The 25,548-nt window shown below is 35.9% G+C and overlaps 1 protein-coding gene across 2 annotated transcripts in view; it reads left to right on the top strand.

The window, feature by feature from the left end:
- Nucleotides 1–25,517, top strand: part of stk26 (serine/threonine protein kinase 26) — a 35,095-nt gene extending 9,578 nt beyond the window's left edge. The window contains exons 2-12 of one of the 2 annotated variants that reach the window (XM_055007822.1): nucleotides 10,049–10,117; nucleotides 10,324–10,485; nucleotides 10,675–10,731; nucleotides 13,825–13,933; nucleotides 14,882–15,039; nucleotides 18,692–18,877; nucleotides 21,312–21,454; nucleotides 21,540–21,636; nucleotides 21,726–21,788; nucleotides 22,517–22,653; nucleotides 23,515–25,517. In XM_055007822.1, coding sequence (XP_054863797.1) covers nucleotides 10,049–10,117; nucleotides 10,324–10,485; nucleotides 10,675–10,731; nucleotides 13,825–13,933; nucleotides 14,882–15,039; nucleotides 18,692–18,877; nucleotides 21,312–21,454; nucleotides 21,540–21,636; nucleotides 21,726–21,788; nucleotides 22,517–22,653; nucleotides 23,515–23,530 — 1,197 coding nt within the window. In that variant the 3' untranslated portion in view covers nucleotides 23,531–25,517. The remainder of the gene's footprint in view (nucleotides 1–10,048; nucleotides 10,118–10,323; nucleotides 10,486–10,674; nucleotides 10,732–13,824; nucleotides 13,934–14,881; nucleotides 15,040–18,691; nucleotides 18,878–21,311; nucleotides 21,455–21,539; nucleotides 21,637–21,725; nucleotides 21,789–22,516; nucleotides 22,654–23,514) is intronic. The other variant, XM_055007821.1, reaches the window with a different exon arrangement.
- Nucleotides 25,518–25,548: the final 31 nt, after the last annotated feature.

Here is a 25,548-nt window from a genome sequence, read left to right as displayed (position 1 = left end):
ATAGCTAAAATTTATAATCTTGTTTTTTCTAAATAAATGGTATTAATATAAGTTATTATCTACCATTGAACAAAACAGGGGAAAATCAGGAAAATAACATTTAAAATTATAGACAATATTTGAGCCTTTAGTATAAATTAATGTTCTTTAAAATAGCAGCAAATTTTTGAACAATATTGATATTTTCAGCTGATGTACTATTTTTAATCTTACAGTCAACATGTAAATTAATATTTTTTTCAGTGATTTTTTCATGTTATTTAACTAAACAGAAAATATCTGTAAAATAAGTAAATATTGGGATTATTATTGTGAACATACATATTTTTTGTCATGAATATCAGCAAATATTTGTAGAGAAAAACAATGTTTTTGCTAGTTTTAATACAGTCAAATTTTAAACAGTAAATTGCCAAATATAAAAACACAAATTTCTTATCTAGACAGTGTTTAAATTTACACTTTGGCCTATTTTTGGCAGTTAAAATGTAAATGAATACTTAAATCTGTGATTTTACTAATTATTGGTAATTTAACAAAGCAGGGGAAAATTTTTATTTTTTTTTAAACAGCAGATTTACAGTGAAAAATTGTGGAAAATCTAATTTTTTTTTTTTTTTTTTTTAAGAACCGACTCGATAAGTTGACATAATCAACATCAATATTTGTAATAGATAACTAGGGATGCTAGTCAGTAGTGTCTATTGGATTTATTTCCATTAATAACTGAACTAATAACGGTTAGGATTAGCTTCAAATGTTAAAAATTGATCATTGATCAGTCGTTGTTTTCTGCTTTGCCGTCTTTCCATTAATTTAAACCATCACAGGTAAAATCTCCACAGACCTCCAAGAAACCAAAAATAAAACTAAAACCAGCCAACAGGTGCCAATAAAAATGGATTTTTGATGGAGGAAATCCATCTGAAGGGTTCTCAGAAAACTGCCAACATATCCAGCCATAAAAACCCAATCAGTGCGTAGATCAGCTGTAAAAGACATGAATCACCAGATGTTATCATCTGGGTCACGACTGACTGGAAATCAGACCAACGCCCACTTTAAGGATGGCAGACGTCGTTTAGTTTGTGAAGCAGGGGTCAATATTTCTACTAAAATCCAGTCTTTGGTCCACATCTCACCAACTGTTGAGGCTCTAACATCAGTAGAATCTGATGGGTTAAAGTTTGACAAGACTAAGACTAAGACAAGACTAAGTTTTTAGATGTTTAGACTAAATGTTGATGTGGACTCATTGGTAGGAACCAGAACCTGGTGTTCACAGAGGTCTAGATGTTCATAGAGGTCTAGATGTTGGTGTTCGTCGAGGTCTAGATGTTCATAGAGGTCTAGATGTTCATAGAGGTCTATGTGTTCATAGAGGTCTAGATGTTCATAGAGGTCTAGGTTTTGGTGTTCATAGAGGTCTAGATGTTGGTGTTCATAGAGGTCTAGATGTTCATAGAGGTCTAGATGTTGGTGTTCATAGAGGTCTAGATGTTGGTGTCCATAGAGGTCTAGATGTTGGTGTTCATCAAGGTCTAGATGTTGGTGTTCATAGAGGTCTAGATGTTGGTGTTCATAGAGGTCTAGATGTTCATAGAGGTCTAGATGTTCATAGAGGTCTAGGTGTTCATAGAGGTCTAGATGTTCATAGAGGTCTAGATGTTCATAGAGGTCTAGATGTTGGTGTTCATAGAGGTCTAGATGTTCATAGAGGTCTAGATGTTCATAGAGGTCTAGATGTTGGTGTTCATAGAGGTCTAGATGTGCATAGAGGTCTAGATGTTCATAGAGGTCTAGATGCTGGTGTTCATAGAGGTCTAGATGTTGGTGTTCATAGAGAAATCGGGAAACGTGTTTTTCAGACTCTGAGCTCAGCTTCAACAGTCAGTTTAGTTTTTGGCTCCAGAATAAATAAAATGTGTTGTTTTGGAAAAAAGTTCTCATGAGGAACGATCCAACGCTGCAGAGGTCAGTGTGTGTTTCTGTTTCCTCTTTAGCAGCTGTGACCTCTGACTGCACACGCACACACACACACACGCACGCACACAAGCACACGCACACACACACACACACACACACACACACACACACACACACACACACACACACACGCACGCACACAAGCACACACACGCACGCACGCACGCACGCACGCACGCACACACACACACATTTTCCAGAGCCTCGTCCAACTTTCTGCTCCGTGTTGCATTCACTGACCTCGAGAATCTGAATCGTCTTTTATCGACCTGCAGCCGTAAAACTCAGGTGTGTTTCTGTTCACCTGGAAGATTTAATTACTTCAGGTGTGTTTGTGTTCAGCACCACACCTGGAATATTGAATTATCTAATTATCCCGTCCGTCCGTCAGATCAGATATAGAACATGTTGTCGTTTATCCTCCGGAGAGCAACGACTGGAAGCTGGAGAAATAAAACAAACCAAAATAAATAAAAGTTAATAAAATAATATATCATTTGACAACTTTTCACAGTTTTGTTGCGAATCACAGAATTATTTTAATTTACTGATGAATTCTACAAAAACAGACTAAAATATGTGAATAATGTCAATACCCAAATAATATTTTTTTGTCAAATTGCATTTTCTCTACCAAAAGTATAATTATTTTATAGATATTTGAAATTACATGCAAGAAAAAAATATGTTTATTAAGGATTTAAAAAATATTAAATTTTTTCTCGTTTTACAGATTTTTCCTGTTCTGTTTAATTGCACCTAATATCTACTAAAATCACGATTTTTTTTAATTTGCTAGTTAATTATACAAAAACAGGTTAAAAATTTTAAATATTATTAAACACCAAAAATCATCATTGTTTTTACTTGTAGTTATGAATTCTTTTATGACATTTGACTGTAAAATTACACATTGTTTACTGTATTTTAATCAGCAAAAATAGATATTTTACAGATGTTTGAAAATACATGCAATAAAAAAAATGTTTATTAAGGACTGAAAAATGTTAAATATTTTTCTCTTGTTTTCCAGATTTTTCCTGTTTTGTTTAATTACAGATAATATCAAGTAAAATCACATGAAACGTCTTTAATTTTCGAGTTAGTTGTGTGAAAGGCTAAAAATTTAAATAAAATCTAAAGTGTTAATTTTTTTACATTTAAAATTGTAAAATTACACTTTATTTACCAGCAAGAAATAGAATAATTTTATAGATATTTGTCATTACTTGCAAGAAAAACTATGTTTATTACAGAATGAAAATGGTAAATATTTCTCTTGTTTTACAATATCTAATAAAATCACATAAGAAATGTAAATAATGTCAACAATGAATTCTTTTATAATATTTGATTATAAAATTGCACAATATTTATTGTATTTTAATCAGCAATAAATAGAATTATTTTACTATTTTGTTATGTGAAATTAATATCATGTGTATTAAGGGTGGAAAAATTCTTTTTTAAAGTTGTTTTCAAGTTTTTCTCTGATTTGTTAAATTACAGCAAATATTCAGTAAAATCACAGAAAAATGTTTTAATTTATGTTTATTTTTAAATAACAAAAACAACGAAAACTGTAAATAATATCCACATCAAATATTTGAACTTAAAAATTATAAGCTTAAAATTAGAATTAATTTCTGTATTGAATTAGGCAAAAATGTTGTTTTACAGATATTTGCCATCATTTAAAAGAAAGATTATATTGATCAAGGATTAAAAAATAGTCACTAAAGATAGTCACTAAAAACTTTTATTTTTGGGATAATATTTTATAATAATAGTAAAATCACACAAAAGTAATAATTTATGCATTAAGTGCACAAAAACAGGAAAAAATATTAATATCCACTTCAAACATCTGCAACTTTTCTGTATTTAAACTGACAAAAACTGTTATTTTACAGATATTTATTGAAATGCATGGGTTTACTGCTTTTATTTTCCCTTTTTTTTTTTACATATTTTGAAGGTTTCACTATATTTTCTGGCCTCCTTGCAGCTCATTTTTATTATTTTCTTTGTGTTTATGGCGTTTAAATGAGAATCTGTGTGTAGATTTATACAGGAAGCTGTTTAAATCTGCAGCTTTTTGGTTTTTTTTTTCCTGAGAAACGAGCCTCAGAACAGTTTCTGATTGATTTCCTGTCGATGGATCGATGGTCTGATTGATTTCATATCGATGGTCTGATTGATTTCCTATCGATGGTCTGATTGATTTCATATCGATGGTCTGATTGATTTCATATCGATGGTCTGATTGATTTCCTATCGATGGTCTGATTGATTTCATATCGATGGTCTGATTGATTTCATATCGATGGTCTGATTGATTTCCTGTCGATGGTCTGATTGATTTCATATCGATGATCTGATAATCAGACCATCGATATGAAATCAATCAGACCATCGATATGAAATCAATCAGACTCTGATTGATTTCATATCGATGGTCTGATTGATTTCCTGTCGATGGTCTGATTGATTTCATATCGATGGTCTGATTGATTTCCTGTGGATGGATCGATGGACTGATCAGCGCAGCCCCAAACTTTCTGCAGCTCTGCTCCAGATCTGACCTCAGATCTGTGATTTCTGAGCGTTTCTGTAGCTGTGTTGGGTTCAGTCATGCAGGACCAGTTCGTCTTTTCCCGCTTATTTTAATATTCGGTCTTTTCTCAGACTTCAGATCAGAACTTCTGCATCTGGTAGACGTCACCCTTCAGCCTGCAGATTCAATGTCCTGTAGACGGGATTCTAAGTCGTTTTAGTGTCTTGTTTTTCTCGTCTTGTCTCGTTTTTGTCATTTTGTGTCCTGTTTTTGTCGTTTTGTGTCTCGTTTTTGTCGTTTTGTGTCTCGTTTTTGTCGTTTTGTGTCTCGTTTTTGTCGTTTTAGTCTCGTTTTTCTCGTCTCGTTTTTGTCATTTTGTGTCCTGTTTTTGTCGTTTTGTGTCTCGTTTTTATCATTTTGTGTCTCGTTTTTGTCGTTTTGTGTCTCGTTTTTGTCGTTTTGTGTCTCGTTTTTATCATTTTGTGTCTCGTTTTTGTCGTTTTGTGTCTCGTTTTTGTCGTCTTGTCTCGTTTTTGTCATTTTGTGTCCTGTTTTTGTCAGCATCCCGGTCAGGTTTTCTTTAAAATAAACTAGTTTCATGTTAAATAATCAGATTTTCTTCTTTTCTTGGTTTTGTATTTAAACAATCCTTTAATATGATTCACAGCATCAACTTTATGATGATAAATAAACATTTCCAGACGTGTTGAATCATTTTTTTCCTCCCAGATGAATCATTTTTCCAGCTACTGTTGGTTTTTATTGAATAATTTTCCAATTTTTTTTGTTTTTTTTTACTTCTTGCAGAACCAGAATCAGTAATGATGGATGAATATTTAACTTTCCTGCTTGGTTAAAGCTGAAGGTCAGAGTGTTTCTGTTTACAGGGTAAATAAAAGCCATGACTTTATGTGAGACAAACAAACACCATGACGTCTTTCACTGGAAATATTTCATCCACATCCTATAATATTAGAAAAGTTGATGGAAACAGAAAATAACTTTTGAAATTCTACTTTTATTGGAGGTTCCGTCACTGAGCTGCTTCTTCCAGATGTTCGGTTTGTTTCTTCTTCTGTCTGTTAATTAAAGCCTCGTAGCCCCACAGCGCCACCTAGCAGCTCACAGACGCTAAGTCACATAATTAACTTGAATTTACCTCCAAACACACAGCTGCAGGTTCAGTGTGACTAAATCCTCTTTCCCTGTAAATAAACTGAGCTAATTCCTGTTTGATGGAGCTCATCGTGATTCATTTTCAGCCAATAAACTGAAATATTGCATCAAATATAAAAGCTCTGACCACGTATGTCATGTTTTTGTTCGTGTTGTGGCACCAAAAATTGTACATTTTCCCAGATTAAAGCAGGAGATAATCAGATTGTGCAGTTCGCAGTCAATGTTTTTGCTCAGATGTGAAGAATTTAAGATGAAAATGATTTTTGATAGCAAGTTTTTAATAAAAACTCTAAATTCTGTGATTGAATGAACCCTAAAATATGAAATAAATGCTCAAAAACTGATTTATTAAATCAAAGCAGCATAAATTGCATATTTTCCTGTCTCCTTATTGTGATATTTATATTTTTATTGTGTTATTCTGAAAGGTATTGAGGTGAGACCTAACGGTCGGCTTCATAAATCATGTGGAGAAGTTCAGGAAGTTTAGAGTTCAGATTAAATGTTAGAAGCATCAGGGATTCCTTCTCTGCTGCAGAAATAAATCAACATTAGCTCTGGTTAACGTTTTACTTCCACCTTTATTAACGTCAGACAATCAGTCTGGGAGGAAAAATAAGGATTTATACACAAATAATCTATAAATCAGATGTTTATGTTTAAAGAGGAAAGACGTCTGGATGCTGCTGATGTGTTTATATCAGAGTTAATCCCTAAAAATCAACCAGAATCTGATTGTTTTTATTGAAGTTTGTGTTTATCCAACTTCATTTGCATCTAAATCCCCTTTTAGTGAAACATTATTGATGAAATGTTGATTTATTGATAACTTTTGGCCTTTTTTCTGTCATTTTCTGGCTCTGGTCTCTCTGGAAGCTGCTAGTTGTGATTATTTGTTGTGTTTCTGAGTCGGATTTAAGCTTTTATTCCTCCTGCTTTGGTTTCAGACTGTAAAGTTTTGTAGCGTTGCAGCTGCTGGTGGATCCAGATGTTTTACAGCAGCGTTTGGTTTTATTCAGACCGACTGCTGGGTGTGGCGTCCCTGTGGTTCTTCTGTTCTGTTTTTAGTCCTCAGAACAAACGGAACGTCGCAGAACATCTGAGGTTTAGAGAATGATCTGGTGTCCAACATGCGGTCCGCGGGCCAAAACCATGATCCAGAACAATTTAAAAGTCATCTAAAATGACTTTAAACGTGTTCACAAAGACTCCAGTGTTGACAAAATGACTCAAAACTGTTAAAAAATCTGTTTAAAAATGGTGAAAAAAAATGTCCAAATGACCTCAAAATGCCACAATTCAGACTGAGACCCCGGGATGGATTTAAACTGATCTGGTGTCAGTTTTTATCAGAACTCAGATGTGTTTCTCCTCCTAAATGTCATGGTTCTATCTGCTGGACTGATGAAGTTCTGAGGATCAGAAACGATGGAAAAAGACCATTAAAAAGTGATAAATCTGGACCCTCCTCTATGGAACTCTGGAAATATTCCCAGTCTGAAGGTAGAACTCTGATCTTTGATAAAGTTACTGGAGATGAAGAACCAGATGTTCTGAGGAGGTCATGAAGGAACTTTAGTCCTATTTGGTAGATTTTTTTGTGCTGAATTTGAGCTTTTGTCACAATTTCACCTGTTTTGTGGTGATTTTGTGTCTTTTTGTGGTGATTTTCATCCTTTTTGTGGTGATTTGCACACTTTTGCTGGCATAGCTGAACCTATCAAGATACTTTTGGCTCTTTTTTGTGTGATTTTATGTCTTTTTGGGGTAATTTTGGTCGTTTTTGTTGCTATTTTGCATGTTTTTGTGCCAAATTTGAATTTTTGTTGCTATTTCACCTGTTTTGTGTTAGTTTAGGTTATTTTTTGAGATAAATTTGACTGTTTTTGTGGTGATTTTCCAGCTTTTTTTAGTCATTTTAGTTGCAGTTTTTTTTTTTTTATCAGAACTCAGATGTGTTTCTCCTCCTAAATGTCATGGTTCTATCTGCTGCACTGATGAAGTTCTGAGGCTCAGAAATGATGGAAAAAGTCCATTAAAAAGTGAAGAAATTGGGTCTAACTCTGTAAATATTCACAGTATGAAAGTAAAACTTTGTTTCAATAAATAAAGTTTCTGTAGATAAAGATAAATTTGATGTGAATATTAGAGAATCTTGATGTTTTTGTGACGTCGACACTAAAACTTCCACTTTTTTATCTTTTAACACCAAACATCATAAAAATTCACCATTTGTGCCATAAAAAGTGTCTCTACGGTGTTTTATTGTGAAGTCAGAATGACAAGGCAAATTTAATTTAAGCTTCACTCGGTGTTTTGTCATCTTAAAGGCAGAAGCTGTGTAAACGACAGTAAAACTCTGGTTTATGAACTCTTTAAAGCATCTGTGTTCCTGTTTTAAAGCAGCTTTTAGCTTCAGCAGCAGCGAGTTGAGTCCTCAGATAAAAACTGTTTAGTTCCTGTTATCTGTAACTGTCAGGTTTCCTTCTGCCTTCATGGCTCAGTGTGTTACTGTGTGTGTGTGTGTGTGTGTGTTACTGTGTGTGTGTGATAGTTCTGTGTGTGTGTATGTGTTACTGTGTGTGTTACTATGTGTGTGTTGTGTGTGTGTGTGTGTGTGTTACTGTGTGTGTGTGATAGTTCTGTGTGTGTGTCAACATGGCCGTCATGTCGCAAAGTGTCGAGTGAGGAAACAGTTTGTGGGGATGTGACAGAAACTCTGTCTTTCTGAGGCTTTAGTGAGTTTAGTTGATGTAATAATTCTGGTTTTAGTTTCTTTTTAAGATAAACGTTTTTGATCTGTCACCGGGGAGGTTCGTATGTTTCATAGTAAGAAACAAGAACAGTAGAATATAAATAAATGTATATTAAACACTATTTACACCTTTCACATGTATGGATATGGTATGTGTAGAATAAAAAAGACTGGCAGTGCTTCATTGTGTTATTACACTTGAGAACTTAAAGAAAGAAAAACACTATAGCTTTATTTATTGATTTATTTATATTTTTGTTGTCTTTAACCCTTAGCTGCTCCCTACACTTGTCCATAAGTGGGTCTAAAATGACCCATATAAGAATCAATGTGATTTTATGACATTTTTGTCATTCTGGTTCAAAATAGTAATTTGTTTTTGTTTTATATTTTGATCCATACAAGAATGATTTCATGTTTATCACTTTATTTTGAACATTTCGATGATTTGAAAAGAAGAATATTACACAGAACAGCAACAGAAGAATGAAAAAAATCCATTTTGTTGACATTTTTCTCTCCTTATCTCCAAGTTCGTGCACTACATCACCTCTAGTATGATTATTATCAGTGACAAGGAGCTTGGGATAGTCATAAATAGTACAGTTTCCATAAAAGTATGAAGAGGAAGGTCAAGGAGAAGGTCATGCTTGTCAGAAAAGGTGCTGTGGATTAGCTGTTTAAAGCAGTTCATGTTAAAGCAGAGAGCGTTGTGGGGTTTAGCTAGCATCGGGCACCATGACAGAGACCTACGCAGTAGTTCATGACCTCCAACCAGAACTCATGTTTAAGGCAAACTAGGATCATCCAGCTTGGATGCAGAAAAACTGTTTGTTTTTCTTGGTGCTTTTAACTTTAATGATAATTTTAATGTACTTCAGGTGTTTATTATGTAGTAAAATAGTGTCAGACTGCGACTTGATGTTGACAGAGGATCAAATTTTGTGCAAAAAAAATCTTAATCAGATATATTCCTAATTAATTATACACCTGCTAAACTCCACTACGTTAGCTTTTTGCTGTAATGATCAGTGGAGGCGGTTACCGGAACTACAGACAGGTCATGTTGGCAAACATTGTGGGAGTTTATCTAGCAACGGGCACTATGACAAAGACTTTTGTTACCGTTAATGACCTCCAACTGAAAGATCATGGCTGTGCAGCAGCTGATTTTTGATTGTTGTGGATGGTTCAGGAGGTTTTTGGTGTTTCTGTAGCAGGGTAATGTGAAGGTCTAGCTAGCAACCTGCACCATGACAAAGACTTCTGTGGTCGTTAATGACCTCCAACCAGAGCTGACGTTAGATTTGGTGTCCGGCAATTCTTAATATGCTTCATTTATATGAAAAAAAATGTCATTTTAATTAATTTTCAAGACGTTTCCCAACATCAACGTCCTCATGAATAAATGTTTGAATGATTTTCCCTCCCCCATCATTATTAATACCATCATCCAGTGGATATAAATAGAGTTCTGACTTAGCTTGGGTCAATTTAATGCTCAATTTCTCAGATAATTTAATTTTAAGAGTGAATATAAAGCCTTACCAACTCTTTTCTTCTCTCCTCAGAGTTCTCAGATCGATCCAGAAGAGTTGTTCACCAAGTTGGATCGGATTGGAAAAGGTTCTTTTGGAGAGGTGGGCGTCATTTTTAACATTTTACTATGAACCCTGGTTGTTTTTTTTAGTGTTTTTACTGGATTTACTGAAGCTACAGTCCAAGTTTAGCTCTTGAATTTCAGTTTTCTTTTTCCAGTTTTGTCCATTTCTTTCATTACGTTCCATGTTTCTCTTCCTCTTGCGATCATCTCGTTGTCTCTTGTCTTCGTCTGGACTCTCATCAGGTGTTTAAAGGCATCGATAATCGCACCCAGAGCGTCGTGGCCATAAAGACGATCGACCTGGAAGAGGCCGAGGATGAGATCGAGGACATCCAGCAGGAGATCACGGTGCTCAGCCAGTGTGACAGTCCCTACATCACCAAGTACTATGGATCCTACCTGAAGGTCAGAACCTTTTACTTTCCCACTATGTTTGATGGGAAATATAGGAGAAATTTTGTTCTTGCTGAGTCAGAGGTGGTTTAGTGCAGTGTTTTGGCTTTATTCTCATATTAAACATTACATTAAAGATATTTTATTTGCATATTATTTAAATTTTCTGTCCATTTATTGAACTGATTCTTGGTCCTTCAGGGCAGCAAACTGTGGATCATCATGGAGTATCTTGGAGGAGGATCAGCACTGGACTTGGTGAGTCTTTATCCACGTTTTAGCTGGATTTACTGATCCTGAACTAACTCTAATACAAGAATAGGGACTCGGATAATGGATGAGAGCGGTAATGGTTGCAATATTTGCTTCATTTGTTCAGAATTTGTTGAAAGAGTTCAACCTCAAAGAGGGTTTTATCACAAAGATCAGGAGAGTCAAACTCATCTTATTCCAGGTTCTACATCCAGTCCAGTCTGATCTCCAGTAAAACCAGTAAAACCAGTAAAACCACAGCATAATAACCTTAGAATAACCGCAACTCCTTATGGTTCTTTTGTTTTAGTGCAGAAATGTTCACATTTAAGGAATTATCTTTTTACTAAACATCATGAACAACCTGAAATTTCTGAAGAAAAATAAATTCAGTTTCATCAACATTCATCCTCAGTTTATCATTTCCACATTACAACTTCCAGATCACAGAGTGTCGACAAAGGAACACAACATTTAGTCATCTGGAACTGAACCATAGAGGATTTACTGGAGGATCAAAACCACAAAAGTCAGACAAAAAAGAGACAAAATATTACAAAAATGAGACACAAAATGACAAAAACATGACAAAAAATTAGATAAACAACAGGAAACAGGACAAGAAAAGAGAAAAAAATGACAAAAAAAGTTACAAAGTGACAAAATAATGGAAAAATGACAAGAATTAGACCAAAAATGACAAAAGCAAGAAACAAAACAACAAAAAAAGACAAAAAAACAACAAAAACATGACAAAATATTACAAAAAACGAGACACAAAACGAAAAAAATGAGAAACAAAATGAGACAAACAACACGAATCAAAACAAAAAGAGACAAAAAATGTGACAAAGTTACAAAGCAACAAAAAATGAAAAAAAATGGACAAAAATGACAAAAGTGAGAAACAAAAGGAAAACAAAAATAGACATACACAAGTGAGACCAAAAAAATACAAAATGACAAAAACATGACACAAACGATAGTCAGACATAAAAAAGACAAAAAACAACAAAAACAAGGCAAAATATTAGAAAAATGAGACACAAAACGACAAAAACGAGAAACAAAAGGACAAAAAATGAGACAACACGAGACAACACAAAAAAAGAGACAAAAAATTTGAATAAAGTTAGAAAGCATTAAAAAATGGACACACGACAAAAATTAGACAACAAAAACGACGCACAAAACAACGAATAAAGCAAAACAAAATGACAAATATGAGACAAAAAAACGTAAGCGAGACAAAAAGGAAACACAAAACGACAAAAGAACAATGAACAATCTAGTATTTTACTTTCTGATCAAAACAACTTGTCATGGTCTAGAAATTATTTTAAATTTGTAGTTTTACTAATTTACAATCTGCAGTTAATGTCTTCTCTGGAATTTTTACACTTTGAGGGCCGGATTGGACCCTCTGGAGGAGCGCTGTTGGCCCACGGGCCTCATGTTGGACACCCCGACACAGTTTTACTTTATACAGAGTTAAATGGGTTAAACTCAATTTCTTCTGTGTAACTGAATAATTCAGCTTCATTTGGTAAATTTTCACTGATCATTATCCACATTGGTGTCCAAATAAAGCCACAAAAATTACCTCAAAATGCAAAAAAATTTAATTTAATTTCATTAAACTTTATTTTTATTTTTTCTGTTAAAAAATTTTGCCACCCTTGTATATATTGTAAATAAAGCTGCTGTAACAATGTAAATTTCCCCTGGAGTGGGGAGAAATAAAGAACTTTATCTTTATCTTATCTTAAAAAAATATCTGGGCAAGATTGAGTTCTGTGGGGAAATTTGAAACTACACAAAGCTGTAGTTTAGGAAAAAATTATTTAAAAACGTTAGAAATCCATGTGAGTAATATTTACATCTAAATATATCCTGGTGATTCTGACGGCATGTCGAGTCATGAATTAAACTGAACCAGTCTGATCGCCTATAAAACCTTTCTGACATTTGCAGAAGTCAGACAACAAAAAAGATAAATATTCCTAAAACGAGACAGAAAATGACGAAAGTGAGAAACAAGACAACAAAAAAAATAAGACAGAAGACACAAAACAAAACAAAAAAGAGACAAAAAATAGACAAAAAACAACAAAATATTACAAAAATTTGTCACAAAATGACAAAAAAGGAACAAAATGACAAAACAATGAAAAGCAACACAAATGAGACAAAAAACACCAAAATGATACAGAAAACTACAAATAAAACAAACACAAAATGACAAACAAATCAGTCAGAAAAAGACAAAAAAACAAGACAAAATGAAAAAGAAAACGAAAAACATGACACAAAAAAATTGGACAAAAACTTACAAAGCACCAAAAAGTGGACAAAACGAGACAAAAAATGACAAAACGAACAAAAAGTAGACAAAAAACACAAGCGACACAAAAAGGACTAAAATGACAAACATGACTAAAACATGAAACAAAATGACAAAAGTCAGACAAAGTATTACAAAAATGAGAGAAAACGACAAAAATGACAAGACATTTAATTAAAAAAGTTACAAAGTAACAAAAAAATGGACAAAAACGAGACAAAAATTTCATGTTATGAAACCAGTCTGACCGCCTGAATACAACTTTCTGACATTTGTTTAAAATAAATTAAGAACTGAATCTGTCAGAAGGTTTTATCGTATAATAGAAATTCTTTCTTAATTAGGCAGAATTCTTCTCAGTTTCATCTTTATAGTAGTATAATTATGCTTCATTTGGTGGATTTTCATTCTTATACAAATTTATGTCCAAATAAATCAACCACAATTCCAGAAAAATAAGTTTTTGTGAGGTTTTCTGAGGAAGTTTGAGTCTCTGTGATGCTTTAGTTTAGGAGAAGAAATTTAAAAAAGTAAAATAAATGAGAATATCTCCCAGTCTGGTGTGTTTTTGGTTTCCTGTTGAGTCTTGTCTGGAGTTAAACTGAACTGGGAGTTCCTGCAGCCTCTGGCTCTCTGAGATCTGTGTCATCACCTGACGTGTGTGTTTTTACATGCGTGTGTTTTTACATGCGTGTGTTTTTACATGCGTGTGTTTTTACATGCGTGTGTTTTTACATGCGTGTGTTTGTGTGCAGCTGCGAGCCGGTCCGTTCGACGAGTCTCAGATCGCCACCATGCTGAAGGAGATCCTGAAGGGACTCGATTATCTGCACTCTGAGAAGAAGATCCACCGAGACATCAAAGGTGAGGATTCTGGATTATTAGGGACCAACAAAGAGCATTATGGGGGTTTAGCACCAACGGTCACCATGACAACGACTTACTGGGTCCTTAATAACCTCCGACCAGAACTAATGTGAGAACGTTCTTCCTACACCATCTTCTAGTGGTACGAGTTTAGTAGTTTGGTAGTGTGTATTTTTACTGTATTTTTACTATATTTTTTGTGTATTTTTGCTGTATTTTTAATATATTTTTTGCTGTATTTTTAATATATTTTGTTTTATTTTTAATATATATTTTACTGTATTTTTGCTTTTTTTTGTTTTTATGAAATTTTTACTATATTTTCCTGTATTTTTGCTATTTTTTTCTATATTTTCCCTTTTTTTTACTATATTCTTACTGTATTTTTACTATATTTTCTTCTTTATTTTTACTGTATTTTATTACACTACCGTTCAAAAGTTTGAGTCACTTAGAAATGTCCTTATTGTTGAAAATTTGTTATGGATGAAGCTACAGAAACACTACACTTCCCATAATTCACTTTTGTACCATCTTAAATCTGAACACTTCCTGGACTGTGAGAAACTTCCTGTAAAATCTGGCAGCAAAGGAACCAGAAAATATAAATTAATCTGCAGAAAACAATGGAAATGACGCCAAATATCTATATTTTTATATACATTTAAATACAGTAAAACTGTCACACATTAAAGAGGAACAAACTACCATTTGTAAACATACATATTTTTGATAGTTTTTGCCTGTTTTTGCTTTTTTTACAGTCAACATGTGAACCAATAACCTTAATATTCTTCACCAAGAGGCTATCATGTATTTAATTTTCAACTTGTGTGTTATTAGCAGCTATTGTTGCTACAGTTCATCCAGTAAAAATGTAAAATATGTCAGAGAGAAAGAAGAGCTCGGTGTTGATTAACCAGAATCTGTAACGTTTGTTTGCAGCTGCCAACGTCCTGCTGTCGGAGCACGGTCAGGTCAAACTGGCCGACTTCGGAGTCGCCGGTCAGCTGACGGACACTCAGATCAAGAGGGAAACCTTCGTGGGAACGCCGTTCTGGATGGCGCCGGAGGTCATCCAGCAGTCGGCCTACGACTCCAAGGTTGGTCGCTGAGGATGTTCACGCCTTCAAACACCACGTTCAGACACTTTAGAATCAAAAACAGATTCAGAAAGAGGTCCACTGCTGAGGACAGAACATCACAGGAGAGTCTGAACTTGATGTGACAGAAATGAATTCTATGAGCATTTTAGCCGTTTGGAAATGTTCTGACAGCTCAGTCCTTATATCATTTCCAACGGATGAAATCTTATTTTAAAAAAATTACTTTACGGTGAGGACAGGCATGTGTTTTGCATGTGTACGTCACTAAATGGTTAAAAAATGGGACTAAAACAACCAAAATAAGACAGAAAATGACCAAAAATGTTGCAAAATGACAAAACAATGGGACAAAAACTACCAAAACAAGACAGAAAATGACCAAAAATGTTGCAAAATGACAAAACAATGGGACAAAAACTACCAAAACAAGACAGAAAATGACCAAATACGCTACAAAATGACAAAAATGGGACAAAAACAGCCAAAGCAAGACAGAAAATGGCCAAAAACATTACAAAATGACAAAAAATGGAACAAAAACAACCAAACAAAACAGAAAATGACCAAAAAATGTTATAAAATGACAAAAAGGTGGACAAAAACAACCAAAAATATTATAAAATGACAAAAATGGGACAAAAGCAACCAAAAATATTATAAAATGACAAAAAATGGGACAAAAACAACCAAAGCAAGAAAGAAAATGACCAAAAACATTACAAAATTACAATAAATGGGACAAAAACAACCAAAACAAACAGAAAATAACAAAAAAAATGATATAAAATGAAAAAACAACCGAAACAAGACAGAAAATGATCAAAAATGTTACAAAATTAAATTGAAGAAACGTCTTCCAGAGAAGTCCGGCTGGTTTCGACTGAAACTCCTACGACTAAAAGGTGGTGTAGGAAGAACGTTCTCATATCAGCTCTGGTTGGAGGTCATTAACTACCCAGTAAGTCTTTGTCATGGTGCCCGTTGCTGCTAAACTCCCACAATGCTCTCTGCTTGCCAAATATCTGGATATCAGTGAGAAATAGGGACTTAATGTTACATAATTTTCTATTTCTAAGCTTCCTGTTGTGCCAGAAACAATGCTGCACCCTTATTTATTTATATCTAGAAAGCAGAAGCTGACTTTTGTTGGCTAACAGCAGCGTTTCTGAGGCTGCTGGGTTTAACAGGAGACTGATTTAGTCATCAGTCTTTTCTCCACATCTGCTCATTAAAAGCCCCTCAGGTTTGTAAATGACCCCTCATGACTCTGGGATTCCCCCTGCTGCTTTCACACCGCTGTGTTGCCATAGCGACCGTGTCCACGTGGATTTGTTGTCGGCTTTGAGGTGGTTTGCATGATTTTCACCGTCGCCTGGCTTCTATTTGCATCTGATGTGAAGCTTTGTGTGACCGCGAGTCTCCAGGTGTTGTGTTTGAGGGCTTCCCTCCTCTTCTTCTATGTTGGTGCTTCAGACACGAGGCCAAACAGAAAAACAGAAGCCATGATTCACAGTATTAATAGCTGCACCTGCTGCAGTCAAAGGCCGCTTTACCAGCTAACAGAGTCAACAAAGCTCCTTTATGGAGTTACGTAACGAGGCGACGTCCTTTTGTTTTTACTCACCTGTACAAGGTGTGTTTTGGAGGTAAGGTGGATCCATCAGGGCGTGTCGGCTTCATGTGGTTTGATTCATGTTTGCTCAGAACCAACCAGCAGCAAATTAAAGGATCATTTATACCAGGATCATCTGATACACATTAATCCTACTGTGGTAGAAATAGTTTTTATTATGGATGTATTTAACACTTCAGATGCTGCAGTTTTACTGTTCAAACTACGATACATCCCATAATATTGATGCTCAAAGTTGGCTCTAAAATGTATTGCAAAATTTGGAGTCACGTTCAGGAAAGGTTTGTGTCATTTTAGACCATTTTGAGTCATTTTGGACCATTTTTGAGTTATTTTGGACCATTTTGAAATCACGTTGGACCACTTTGGAGTCACGTTGGACCACTCACTTTGGAGTCATTTTGGACCATTTTTGACTCATTTTAAACCAGTGTTAAGTCTTTGTGGACCGCTTTTGAGTAATTTTGGCCCATTTTTTAGTCATTTTTGACCAATTCTTGAGTTATTCTGGGAAACCTTTTGTTGTTTTGGAAAGCTTTGGTGCCAGTTTGGATAAATTTGAGGCATTTTGAACAATGTTTAGCTCCTTTCTGAGTTTTTTTTTTTTTTAGCTTTAATCTTGGACAAATTATGAGACATTTTGGTCAGTTAAGTAGTTTTGGACAAATTGAAACAACATGAAGATGAAAGTTGAAGTTCTCTGGTAAAATCTTAAAATAACAGTTCTGCAAGACAAGTTTTGTCAATTTCAACCACAGCAGTTTTAACCTGAAAATATCTTTAATTTCCACTGTTGATTATTGTGTAACTCTTGTAGTTTGTGACTAATTAGATGCATGTATAGAGTTTAAAGTCCTTAAATAAGGAGGCAGGTGGAGCAACGTGTTGGAGGTTTCTGGTTTCAGTCTTTCTAAAGGGGAGGAAGATGAAGTGTAACTTGTTGAAATGGTGGCGACGGTTTGTTACGTAACTGGAGACCAAACGAAGAAAACACAACTTTTCTTCTTACAGGGTCTATAAAAAGTTCCCATTCACCATTTATTGCTTTTTAAAATTGAATCATGGTCAATCACATTTTAGATTTTTATGTACTAGACTTTACTCTGTTGAAATCTGCTTCACTTCGACGTTAGTCTTTTCTTTGCTTAATTATTGTCTAAAAAGCTGAATTTAATTGATGTTAAGAAGCAACATTTCAACATATTGGGTGTTTTATGAGTCGAGCTCTTTCTTTGGTGAGACTTTCGAACCCCCAACATGTAAAATTCCTGTTCTACAGGACGAGTTGTTTTTGTTTGGGTTGTGTAAAGTTTGTGCCACTTGAGGTTTTGGTGGGATTGTGTGTTGTTGTTGCTGCCATATGGTGGATGTGTAACGGAGTTAAACAGTAATGTGACCTGACAGAGGGTTGGACAGATAGCGTCTGGTCTGAGGAGACATCCAAGCAGGTGGACAGATGGTCGGTGGGCGTCAAACAAAAACACAACTTTCAACCAAACACCTCACTCAGCTCAGCCATAATCAGACATCATTTGATATATTTGTCCGATATTACAGATTCTGAATCAGTGATATGAGAAATAACGTTGAAAGCTTCAAGTTTTATCTTTAATAGTTCCTCAGATGTTGTTGTTCAAACAGACTCAGATTTCAATGTGAGAAAAATGTGCTGAAAGTTTAAACAGTTTATTGCAGAAAATATTCAAAAAAAAATTCATGAAGTGCAACTTTAACTCATTTTAGAGCAACTTTAACTATTACGGAGCAACTTTAACTCCTTTAGAACAACTTTAATTAATGTAGAGCAACTACAAGTGTGAGTTTTCATTGTTAGCATTAAATTGTCTGGGTGACCCCAAACTTTTGAAACGTACTGTACATCTTCATAAATATCCATATTTTTAAAAAAATCAGGCGGCACTTAGACATTCCAGCAGAAATAGTTCTAAAAAACTGATGATTTGAGATGGAATGACCCAAGATTTCAACCCAAGCTTCCGTTTGTTTCCCTTCCAGGCCGACATTTGGTCTCTGGGCATCACAGCCATCGAACTCGCCAAAGGAGAACCTCCGAACTCCGACATGCATCCGATGAGAGTCCTCTTCCACATCCCCAAATCTCCTCCTCCCACGCTGACCGGGGATTTCTCCAAGAGCTTCAAGGAGTTCACCGAGGCCTGCCTCAACAAAGACCCCGCCTTTGTAAGACAAACGCTCAGAATCTGTCATGATAGTACCACTGTTTTATACAGTACTGTACTTTAGGCTGTACTTCTATTTAATGCAACCTTATACTTTACTGCATTCAAGAGGAAATACTGCACTTTTACTCCATGACACTGATGTGACCGCTATATACAGTCATGGAAAAAATGATCAGACCACCCTTGTTTTCTTCAATTTCTTGTTCATTTCAATCCCTAGTACCACTAAAGGTTTACTACCTGAAGAATACAGTGAACAGGACTTCAAATGCAGCTGATTCCTTCATACTTTATGTCCTAACTGACCTGCTCCAGCTTCATTGTATTCCAGGATCTATAAGAGGACATTTCATGTCATCAGCAGCAGTATGCAAAGGCCTAGAGTGGTTTCCTGCTGACATTCAAGCCATAACAAAACTCCAAAGCTGTCAGCTCTCACAGAACGCCTAAAACTAAAGAATTATGTGAAGCCACAAAGGCAGCCATCATGAGTGAGAGACAGGTAGCGGAAAACCTGAAGATCTCCAAGACAGACGTTCATTCCACCAAGAAAAAAACAGCCCAACATGGTTCTACCAAACTGCTAGCTGGTCAGGAAACGTCTTTCTACCCACCAGATGACCGTCACTCATCTGTTCCTGTCAGGAATCATCCTCAGACCTCCAGGGACCTTAAAATGAGTGGACACTGTGGAGAAATGGGACTTGTCCAGCAAGGACAGTTGGAAAGTGACTTGTTGAAGCTGGTCTGAAGTCCCACAGGGCAGGAAGAAGCCCTTCATCAAGGAAAGGCAGAGGAAAGCTGGTTACTCTTTGCTGGGATCACAAGGATTGGACTGTTGATGACTGGACTAAGGTTCTCTTCAGGGATGAATCCAGTTTTCAGTTGATGTCCATCCAGCCAACTTCCTGGTTAGGAGGAAGCCTGGAGAAGCTACAAACCAGACTGTCTGCCCCTACAGTAAAACATGGGGGTGGATCAGTGACCATCTGGGGTAGTTTCAGTCTGGATAGAACAGGGTGAATGCAGTTATGTGAAACGACCAAAGCGAAACACAAAATGACAAAAAGGCAACAAAATGACAAAAAGAAGACACAAAATGACAAAAAGAAGACACAAAATGACAAAAACAACAGAAAACGACAAAAACGAGACACAAAACAACAAAAACAAGATATAAAGGAGACAGAAAATGACAAAAACGAGACACAAAACGACATGTGACTGAAACAGACAGAAAAGAAAACATGGAATCCTAAAAGCTGTTTTTGGCAGAACAATGCTATAGATATTGATGGAAGAACTGAAGAGACTTTGGTTATTATCTAGAAAACCATGGAAAATGTCTGATATCAGCTCTGAAATTTAACTCTTATCAGATATTTTTGTTGTTATCATTATATTTGTCCAAACAAATGCACCTTTAGTGGTACCAGGTATTGAATAAAAAAGAAAATGAAGAAAACCAGGGAGGTCTTATCAGTTTTTTCCATGACTGTACGTCCACAGTAGAGCAAAACGACAAAAGCCAAAGTGAGAATAGTGCAAAAATATGATCCAGGTGCAGTTTTTATGTCAGTTGTAAGAACTTGTTTTCACTTTTGTTTTTGGTGTAAATATTTCAAACATAAAAAGTCAATGTTCAGATAAACACTGGGGTGTACTTACTTTAATTTCAGTAGTTTTAATGTCGTTTTTGAGTTTCTGTGGTTTGAGTCTGTCCATGTTTTTCATGTTCAGCAGCTTCTCTGTGGTTCTAGCTGCATGTTGCTGCCCCCTGGTGGACGCTGAGGATTCTGGTTTTTAACCCAGCTGTTTTCTGTTTTAACCCTCGTGTCGTCCTGTGGGTCAAAATTGACCCGGTTTAAAGTTTGAAAATATGGGGGAAAATATATATATATATTCACAGTGAAACATCTGATGTCCACATTTTCAACATTTTTGGGAAATCTTTGAACATTTTTTTGGTGAAAAAAAAATGTTAAAAATGTTTCTTAAGAACATTCACATAAAAATGTTTGTGAATGTTCTTCAAGAAAATATTAGAAGTTTTACTGATATATATGGAATCACTTTAGATATTTTTAGGATTTTTGTGGAAAATTTTTACTCATTTTTTGAAAATATTTACACAAATTTTCTTGCCAAATTCGGGGAATTTTTTTAAAAATAAAACTTTCAAGGGAAACGTTTAAGGAATTATTGGAATTTTCTTCCTGAAGATTTTGCATATTTTCAGAAATTTGGGGAATTTTTTTTTGCAGAATTTTTGTTTTTTTTTTCAGACAAGGAAACAATATTTTTTGGTGTCTGTAAATGAGGACAACAGTAGGGTTAAAAAGCTGTAAATATTGTGATTGTTTCAGAAATTGGCAGTGCAAAGCTACTGAATGAAGCTGCCATTCAGACGTTTTGTTCTTCCTTCTCTGCAGCGTCCGACAGCCAAAGAGCTCCTCAAACACAAGTTCATCGTCAAACACTGCAAGAAGACGTCGTACCTGAGCGAGCTGATCGACAGGTTCAGGAGGTGGAAGCAGGAAGGACACAGCGACAGCAGCTCCGACGACTCTGAAGGGTAAATCACTGCTTTATCTCCGGCAGCAGCTCGGTTTTTAGCTTTGTTTCATGTGTTCATGGAGAAACGATATGTTTGTGTGAAGCGAGTCCAGCAACAAAGAGAACAGCGAGTCTCCAGAGTGGTCCTTCACCACCGTCAGGAAGAAGAAGCCGGACGGAAGGACCGCCCTCAACGGAGTGGTCAGTACCCGATACGTACGGATTTAAGAAGATTCATCTGGAAACAGCTGCTGTAAACAGTAAATAATGGAGTTATTTTTTATGTCCAGGGTCAGGATCAGCTGAGTAAATCTGCCAGTCTGACTACAGTCATCTCTCCAGTCTTCACTGAGGTCAGTACTTAGGTAGTATTTAGTTAGTATTTATTTTGCTTATATCTGTCTCTGTCCATCCCTCCCTCCATCCATCTGACAAAATCCACTTTTTCCTCTTTCAAACACAAATAAGACACAAAATGACTGTGAAAAGATGCAAAACAACAAAAATGCCATACTAAATGGCCATAGAGAGATGCAAAATGACCAAAAACGCCAAACAAAACAATCAAAATGTGGCACAAAATAACTATAAAAGGATGTAAAACAACAAAAATGACACACAGCAACCAAAATAAGACAAAATAGGACACAAAATGACTGCCAAGAGATGCAAAACAACAAAAAATACTCAAAAAATACAGAAAAAAGCACAAAATGATCAAAATAACACGCAAAACAGCAAACAAAATTTTAAAACAATCAAAATGACATGAAATTAACAAAATTAGATGTAATTTACTGTAAAGAGACATAAATAAGACAGAATTTTTTATTTTTATTTATTTATTATCCCTTATTAATCCCACGAGGGGAAATTCTGATTTTCACATCTCTCCCCAATTGGGGGAGTCAGAGCGAGGGGTCAGCCGCGGTACAGCGCCCCCTGGAGCAGGAAGGGTTAAGGGCCTTGCTCAAGGACCCAACAGTGAACCTCTGACCTTCTGATCAGTAGTCCAGAGACTTAACCGTTGCGCCACCACTGCCCCTAAATGTCCATCCATCTGCATTATCTTCTTCTGTAGTTGAAACAGCAACACAAGGAGCACTCTGAGCAGCGATTGGCCATCGAGGAGTTGGAACGCAACATCCGATTGGCTGAAGAAGTGTGTCCAGGCATCACGGACAGGATGGTCAAACACATCATTGCCAGGTACCAGAAGTATGTCTGTCCTTCTCAAATGTCTCATTTCTGGCAGCACTTCTGTTCTTTATTTAGTTTTCATTCATCAGAGCTTCTTTTTCAACAAATCAAAAATAAAACTTGACAACGTCTTTAGATTGAAGTCTGTATAGTCGTCAGGTTATTTAGCTGTTAGCTTCCTAGCTTCTTATTCTTTAGTTTTTAGGTCTTGTTGAAGAAATTTCACTCTTAGTCGTTGGAAGTTTGCTATAGTGGAGAGTTTATTCTGGCATACGGAGGGCTGACCAACACAGAGCATGAGTCTGTGGACGTAAGAAGAGCCAGAACATCTGGAAAGGACACAATTTATAGGGAGGGGACCATATGTAGATACAAGAAAGAATAGCGATTCATTTGGAGAGACACAAAACGACAAAAACGAGACACAAGACAACAAAAACGAGACACTAAAGTATAACTGGATTTTCCAAAGAACAAAAGGTGGTTGAATCGAGAGGTCTGGCAAACAGTTCCAGATAGCAAAGGTGAATAGAAGTTAGTTTGGTTGCTAATCAGTAACAGAGGGTAAGACAACAAAGAAGAAAAGGTGGTTGAATCCAGGAGCAAATAGTTGGGAATAGCAAAGGTGTGACAACGAAAGATAGGAGGAGGTCTGGCAGACAGTAACACATAATAACAGATGGAAGAATTGTGGATAACTGAGGGAAATGGAATGAAGGAGTGACACTAGAAGGTTTGTGTTATTTCCTTCATCAGTCTTTAGGTTTTCTTTGCCTTGTCTGCTGTTTTTCCGGGTTTGTTTCCACTTATGCAGGACATTTGTCTCCTCGTCGTCGTTTGTTTACCAAATGTCTCCTGGTTTGTCTCACTGCTCCACAGATTTACAACAAACTGAAGGACGGTCAGTGGACAGACGAAGCAGAGACTGTGTCTCCGTACGGCTGCTGAACGACGGAAGGAGGAGATTTGCTGTGCGATGCCTCCTCGCTGTACACACATCTCAACACACTACTAATGTAATATATACTCAATATTATATAGAAATATATATTCACTGCTGCTGGTTCAAGACCTTTTTCTTCATCGGAACTTTTGAGAAAACAATCTGAGTTGTGCTTTTTTAGGTTGTGAACTTCTCTCCCTTTCCTGTTTTAATGATTCTTTTTGAGCTTGAATGTGTTGAACTAAAGCAGACCAACGTTCCAGACTGACCTCAGCCTGTCAGGACCATTATGTGCCTTAATTCCTTTTGCTATCAGTGATTTTCTACCAGAAGGCGTTGCTGTTTTTCATAGAGATTTTTGTGGGAGAAGCGTAAATCCAGAGGAGGTTCTCGTCCATCAGCAGTGGTTTGTTTTGAGTCTGTAGATGTTCTATGTTTGTTCAGTAGCACTTGAGATGGATTATATGCCAATATTACAGTTGTTGTCTTCAGTAATGCCTTTAGATTTCAGTTCCCTGTTTGCAGAATTCAGTCAACATCAGCTTTACCCCTCAACGTCATGAGAGAAGGGGTTGAACTTTGTAATTCTGACTTTGTAGCCGTGGAGATTCCTTATCTTTCCTCAGATACGTGCAGCAACCTTCAACATTCAACTAAAAATAATTTAAAAAAAATAAATTGTACAAACCTAAGAATTACTGAAACTATTTCATGTCCAGTGACAACTAATTAACTTTAAGGAAAACACCAGTAATTGCCATCATTTCTAGAAGCTAACAGACCTTAGCTGGGCTAGGCAGCTACTAGCTTTCTAACCAGTGTGCTAGCTAGCTATCGTCGTAGCCACCCAATGTCATTAGCAAAGTTTAAGGTTGCAAGTAAGGAAAACATGTACAATATTTGTTATTACTTGAATTATTCAAACAGAAAACTTTCTGAGATAAAGTCCCCAGACCATACCTAGGCTAGCCAGCTGTTAGCTTGCTAACCAGTGAGCTAGTTAGCTATTGTTGGATTCACCCAAAGTAATAAGTAAAATTTACATTTGCATTTTTTAACAAATTTACAATCCTTGATAACAAAATGACACTCTGCAGCACCTTAGCTTAGCATAAAGACTGGACACTTGTCAGGCTATTTAGCTATTAGCTTGCTAGCTAGAAAACAAGCTTACTATTGCTGTTGCTACCCAAAGAAAATTATAAGTGGAAGTTCGCAAATTAGGACTAATTTACAATCTTCATTATTAAATTACACTCAGCAGCATGTTAGCGTAGCTTAGCATGCCGACTGGAAGCAGCGTCTTCAGGGTCGTTGCAGGTTTAAAATGTAATAATCAAAAATTCCAGATTAGTAGGACCAGTATAATATTATGACAACAAACTTTCACGTTTCCTGGACTAAAGTACCTCAACCGTACCTGTGCTAGCCAGCTAGTAGCTTGCTAACCAGTAAGCTAACTAGCTATTGTTATAGCCTAAACCAAAAATGGGAGAAATCTTGACTTTGGTTTTGGTCTTCTAATTATTTTACTGTTGGCGAGGATTTCTGGGATTTTCTGCTCCAGTTTGGGGGTATATTAAGATCTCACTGATGGAAAGAGCTGCGAGTAAAACTCAAACGTCTTTTTCAAAACACGTCAAGTTTGGGAACACATTAAGAACTGCTTCAGAAATTTCTTAACGTGATGCTTGATGTGTTCGGACAGTGGTTTTTATGACCCAGATGAGGGAGCTGTAATCAGAGGTATTACTGACAGTTTGTACCAAAGACACTATAAAACTTGGTCACTGTATAGTTTTGTCTTTTTATATATCATAAGGGATACGACAACGCTTGTTGAGGGGGGAAATGTAAAAATTAAAGATGTAAGATTTTACAGTAACATACTCTTTTTGTAGCGGGACTTAGAGTTTTATGAATAAATATTTAAGTTTGATTGAGAAACTTCCATTTTTTTCACTAAATGT

The sequence above is a fragment of the Amphiprion ocellaris genome, chromosome 23 (genome assembly GCF_022539595.1).
Source record: "Amphiprion ocellaris isolate individual 3 ecotype Okinawa chromosome 23, ASM2253959v1, whole genome shotgun sequence".
NCBI classification, from domain to species: domain Eukaryota; kingdom Metazoa; phylum Chordata; class Actinopteri; family Pomacentridae; genus Amphiprion; species Amphiprion ocellaris.
Note: the sequence above shows the minus strand (reverse complement) of the source record. Positions and strands in the feature narration are given on the sequence as shown.